Source organism: Melopsittacus undulatus, chromosome 1 (genome assembly GCF_012275295.1).
Source record: "Melopsittacus undulatus isolate bMelUnd1 chromosome 1, bMelUnd1.mat.Z, whole genome shotgun sequence".
NCBI lineage: Eukaryota > Metazoa > Chordata > Aves > Psittaciformes > Psittaculidae > Melopsittacus > Melopsittacus undulatus.
Genome location: NC_047527.1, coordinates 22725136 through 22731135, shown reverse-complemented (window position 1 = coordinate 22731135; position 6000 = coordinate 22725136). Strand labels below are relative to the sequence as shown.

General features: G+C 36.5%; 1 protein-coding gene across 1 annotated transcript in view; it reads right to left on the bottom strand.

Moving 5' to 3' along the window:
- Nucleotides 1-844: 844 nt before the first annotated feature.
- The window catches only part of STK3 (serine/threonine kinase 3), a 125074-nt gene continuing 119918 nt past the window's right edge, over nucleotides 845-6000 (bottom strand). The window contains exon 11 of the mRNA XM_005150885.4: nucleotides 845-4087. Within this exon, the coding sequence (XP_005150942.1) occupies nucleotides 3929-4087 (159 nt within the window). The 3' untranslated portion in view covers nucleotides 845-3928. The remainder of the gene's footprint in view (nucleotides 4088-6000) is intronic.

Genomic DNA, 6000 nt, shown 5'->3' with positions numbered 1-6000 from the left:
AAGTTGCACAGTATACATTCTGCGTGGAAGCACCACTGCCTATTAATGGTGACTTGTGCAGGAATTCAGGATCTCATCATGAGCCATATTTGTATCTGGAAGTTCAACACACTGAGTGGAGAAGCAGCCTGAGCCACTGGGCACTCTCATCTAAATACACCTGGTCAAATACAGCAAATAATTGTAATATCCAGTAATTGTCAGATGAATTCAGATTAGCAGCAGAATTCTGTCACTTCAAGCATACCATGGTTCATTAAGGAGTTTTGCTCATAAGTCTCTTTTACTGAAGTGCCTTTGTGGGCAAATTCTTAAGCAGTAATTTTTAAAACTGAGAAAAGAGATGGGCTGTGGAGTAAATTTTGAGACATTAAATGGATTTTCTTCTCCTGGTTAAGCCTATCCATTAACTATTGTAGCTCTCATTACACTAGAAAAATCAAAGGAGCAACTAAAGCTGCTAATGTCCACTAGTACCTCCAGGTAATGGGTGTCTGTGAACATTTCCAGTGGATTGGGGTGATGCTCAGCTCTCTAAGGGTCAGGCCTTTAGCAACCTTAGATTGCAGAGTGGTTTCCACAAAATATTGAGGATTTCTGTCTTTAGACCTGCCTCATACTCTTCCATTGAGATCCTCAGACTTCTAGATCTTGCGGCAACATCTTGAGCTGGATAAATCCTTTCCAAAGCTGACTTCGAGAGATGTAGTTCTCCGCACTCGCAGCTGGGCTCAGTATTACAGGAAGGAAGCAAAAGCATGAGAGTTGACAATGGAAATGAACGTTAATGGTTATTATTTATGTAATTTTGTTTCAGTTAGAATGAACAACAAGACAACTGTTATACAAGAAAAATTAGCTTTTATTACAAAGGTTTAGTAATAAGTAATGATGTTTCAAAATTTGCTTACTTACTAAATCTAAACATACAAAGTCAGAAGCAAACAAGAAATTGCTTGGTTAAAATCTTACTGAAGGTTAACTTGTCAGTAGTTGTATCAGATTTCCTGCAAGGCTTACTTTTAAAATGTTGTATTTATTGTACTATCAGATTTCCTTTACAGATGCTTATCCTCCAGTAGAGATGGGAAGTCAACAACATGGATTTGATTAATTTACATAAACAGAAGAAAGAAAAATAAGTCTTATCTATCTCTCAATATAAAACCTGTTTCTTTAAGTTATGCTTGCACATAATTTAGAGTCCAATACACTGGCTTCTGAAGCCAAAGACAGCTCATACACCGACTGCAGTGTGCACCGTATCAAAACGGCAACATTACTAACTTATTTTAACTGGTGAAAGTATTCTTTGGACACAAATGTCCGATACATCCCAGATTATAGTATACCAGAAGTTACTTTTCACCCATTTTAAGTAGCTTGTTTACACTCCTATTTCATTCCATGGCTCTCAAGAGCTTTCTCCTCCACACCTGTGTTTGCGCACATGCACAAAATTTGAGTTGTTTCTATGCAGACAGATCAGGAGTGAAGAAAGAATGTTGTTTATCTTCTGATATCTTTCAGATGTCAGACTGCACCAGCTCTAGTCCAAACCAGCCTTTTACTGGGGTCTCCTAGACAGGCAATTCATATTTAACACACTGCATTACCAAGTTTTCAGAATACAAATATGCAAATTGCGATCATTTTATTACATTGCCTTTTACACTGTAAAGCCACATTATTAAAAATCAAAGTCTAATTTTTGATGGGAATAGTTTAAGAGAGTAAGAGAAAAGAAAGCTACTAAAGATGCAAGCAAGAGTGTCTGCACAATGACACTTTGTTTAAAAGGCACATCAAGAAAAGGCAAGCTAGATTCCTCTCCTGATGGTTTAAATCTATTTTATACTTTTTCTTTTATATATAGATATGCATATATGTGGGTATGCCTACACAAATACATGTATGCACACACACCTTCGAGTTTCTGAGAACAGAAAATTCAAGAATTAGAAATTCACTTTAAATAAATAAGAACAATACTAAGAGGGGGGTGAGGGGAGCTGTTATTTTTTGCTGCATTACGAGTATAATCTAATGACACTGTGATATGATTACACCATTTTTTATTTCTCGTCATTTCTCTGTATAAATGTGAGGCCTAGGACTACCAGGTGCATTTATCTTGCCTAAAGTAATTTCTGCTGATCTCCTGTATTCTTGCTTCTTCATAAGGGATGGTCACAGTTCAAACAGTTTGGGCTCATATGTCAGAGCGTGGCATGCACGCAAACACGCAGAATGACAATGGCAACAATGGCTATATGCAGCTCAAACCCATGTACTGGCCCCAGCATGGCTGTAGTACACTCATCTTGTAAAAACTTCTGGTGTCTTTTTGCATAAGTTTTATGACATAATGCACCGCTTTCAGTATCTGCACTGCTCCATCTAAATGGTCCACATACGATGACGGTAAATGTGAAGAGGTATGAGATGATTACTAACTTCCAGAAAACATTTAACAGAAGATGCCCACACAGTAGTCACCATTAAAAGTTTAACAGCTGATGGTTCAAATATAAAGATCTTTGCAGCTGTACTATTTAAAGAAGTATGACTATCACAGTAAAGTTATTTACACAGAAGGCAACAAGAGTAAAGGTATCAATAGAGAGCACAGTAGATTGTTCAGAAAGTGGATCACATTTTCTGCTAAGTCTGAAATATTTCTTGCAATGTTGTAAATTCTACTTACCAGATAACCTACAACATAAACCAGACAGAAGAACTTGCAAAAAGATTCTAAGAGCTTGATCCTGAATTTCTGATTCACCAAAATCAATCAGCAGACAACTACAGGAATTTTGAATGTCTAGTGATTGCAGGACAAAACCCTCAAAGGACTGCAAAACACTGCTTCTCTTCAGTACTTATTACATATAAGTATTCATTTTCTTTGGCTTTTAAATTACTATCCTTTCATATCTATAATATGAAACCAAACTAAACACAAACCACTAATAACTGCCTCTCCCCTGAAAACTGATAAAAAAATTAAATGAATCAAAAAAACCCCAACATTTTCAGAAAGTGTAGCTGTTACTTCAATATAAAACTACAGTGCAAAACGGTTTTATACTGGTCAGAATTGCAATAGCAATTGGAAATTTACACTGAAGGAGTGACTGCAAGTATTGATTCTCCTAAAGAGAAAAATCAGAACTGATTAGGCACTTGTTTTCTTGTTTAATGAAGGATCATTCAGCGTGCATACAAATGATAGAAATACTCTCTAAAAGAATGCTCTGTAGCGTAACAACTGGATTGATCAACTACAGCCACAATCCCTGATTCAGGAGAGCAGAAAAACATGTGCCTATTACTTACGTTATGCATATATTCTACTCGTATGAATAGGCTGGATACATATTCAAGTGCTGTCCTGAATTGGGAAGCCTGCTGAAATTGGACTTTTTTAAAAGAATGGCAAACTTTTCAATTATACCACAATACTAATTCTATCTAACCTGGCTCTGCTCTCCACAATATTAACCTAATACTTCCTAACAAAAAAGAAAACAGGCATCAAATAAATAGGATAACCAAAGATTATGTAATAAATATGCTACCACGTGGGAGGAAAACCCATTGCAACATAAGGCTCCGTAGTGTTGCACAATTAAGAAATCGCTCCAGGTGCTCCAAAACACAACCCAAAGTACAACACCAAGTTACCACTATACACTTGAAAAGGATTAAGAAGTAACAGATTAAACTTCTATTCCATTAAAGATTGAAAATACAAGTGTTAATGTTTCTCTGCCTCTGTAGAACACCACATGTATGCTCTTTCACCGCTCCCATTGTAATTGAAGGAAAGTTCAAGATTGGGTTTTGAAAACTAAAAATCAAATTCCTTCAGACTTACAAAGTGTCCACACTGACTCATAGTATTATCTCTGCACGTATAGCAAACTCAGAAATTTTGTTGTCTCCGTTTCTTTGCATCCATTGCATCTAGGATAGGTTGTCTCTTTGCAGTGTACCTCTGGCGAAGCTCTTCAATTTCTCGTTCCATCATAGGGTCCAAAGCCTTTAGTCGCATCTGCAATTCTTCTAAACTCAGATTCTTTAACTGTAAAACAACCAACCAAAACAAAACAAAAAAACCCAAAAAAGATTAAAACCTGTTTTAAGCAAAAATGAAAACCACTACCTTTCATGATGCCTTAATTTGGAGTTGAATTGTTTTTACACACTTTGAGTATATGTATACACATATAACTGTTTATATAACCAAAAGCCTAAGAATGCTCCACAGTAAATAATTTAACAGCATATGAAAACACAAACATAGTGTATTTAATATAAACAATAAAATAAAAAACCCACTTTGCAAACCTTGCAAATAGATTGCAAATAAATAGAGGGCTGGATCTGAACTCATTCGGCTGAAAAAAGCATGCCACAGTATACACAATTACATTCGTGTATATAACTTATATTGCTTAATTAAATACTACTTACTGAACTGCAGGATCTTACACAAGCCTGAAAAAATCAGACAGCTGCTGCAAGAGTCTGAGAGGTATTTAGAGGTACTTTCTGCTAAGAATGACAAGGCACCTGTCTTCCTCAATAGACTGCTGCCAGAACTAGTCAAAGCAAATTGCTAACAGAGTGTTTCAATAATACATGAAATAATTTCCTAAATTCATAGGAAGGGGAGCGAGTTACCTTTGACCAAGCTCTCCTTTCTAAAAATATTTTCTCACAATGTTAAACAGTTCATTACATTTCATCCATTAGAAGCAATGGGCCATTTAACAAATCATTTTGTTGGCTTGATGGATGATGCAAATAAAGGCTGGAGTCCTGCCAGGTACTGGGGCACATTAGGCACTACTGCCCCAGCTGGTGTTGCAGGGAAGGATCCACATTTTAAGTATGTTCCTTTAGCTGGCCTAGGTGCTTTTTCCCTGAGGAAGTCCAGTGCCTCTCTGCGTTTCTTGTCAGAATTGCCTATGTGTGAGTGTGAAAAAAATCAACAGATTTCAAATAGCAAAAATAATTTCAGCTTCGGAAAGGGATAATCTGTATTTTGTTTGCAAATATTCTGTCATCATAAGCACAACCACCTAACTCAGGAGGGGAATGGAAAACATTTCCTGAATCAACCTACTAATGAGTCAATACTTCGTTCATGAATCTAGGGCAGTCTTCCATCAACACAGTCTGATCTGTTCTCCCTGAGGAATGAAATACTAGTTTTGATCTTTATTTTTATCAGCATCTGAAGCATATAAATTAGCAACACATACTGCTACATACAAACCCAGCATTATGACTTCTACTAATAGACTACATTGCACATAGAATCATAGAATAGTTTGGGTTGGAAAGGACCTTAAGATCATCTACTTCCAACCCCCTGCTATGGGCATAGTAAACAACCTAGAGTCATAATAAAGAGGGAGTGCAGGTAAGAAAATTATAGAAGAGCATATGGAGAAAAATAGACATTTTCATGCAGTGTCATTTTAACCCTAAGATTTGCAATGAAAATGAGAATTAAAATCCAGATGTCAAAATAACTTCCAGAACCAAAGATCCTGAGACCTGTATGAGCCTCAGAGACCTCAGATGTGCTCAGTAGCTCATCAACCTCTGTCTCAAATGACACCTTTCATTTTTTAGGAGGGAAAGAGCTGCCTCTCAAGGAATTAAATAAATATAATCTATTATTTCTTCCACTTGATAAATGCAAGAAAGGATGGAGGAAAGGAATCATAGTGCCTCCGTCACTGAGACTTTTACAGGAAAACACATTTTCATTTTCAGAGAAAGGATTAAAAAAACCCCACAATTCTCATTCACTTTTGGCCCACTGGTGAATGAAACTAGCACATGACTCATTTTTCAGTGAAGATACTCTTTTAGAGAAGTGGTTCAGATAAGTGTTGGAAAGATTTGCTGTGTAATAAGAAAGAATTACATTGCTGATTCTCCTGTTTAACTGATCCCAACACAGCACAGATAAGAGAACCG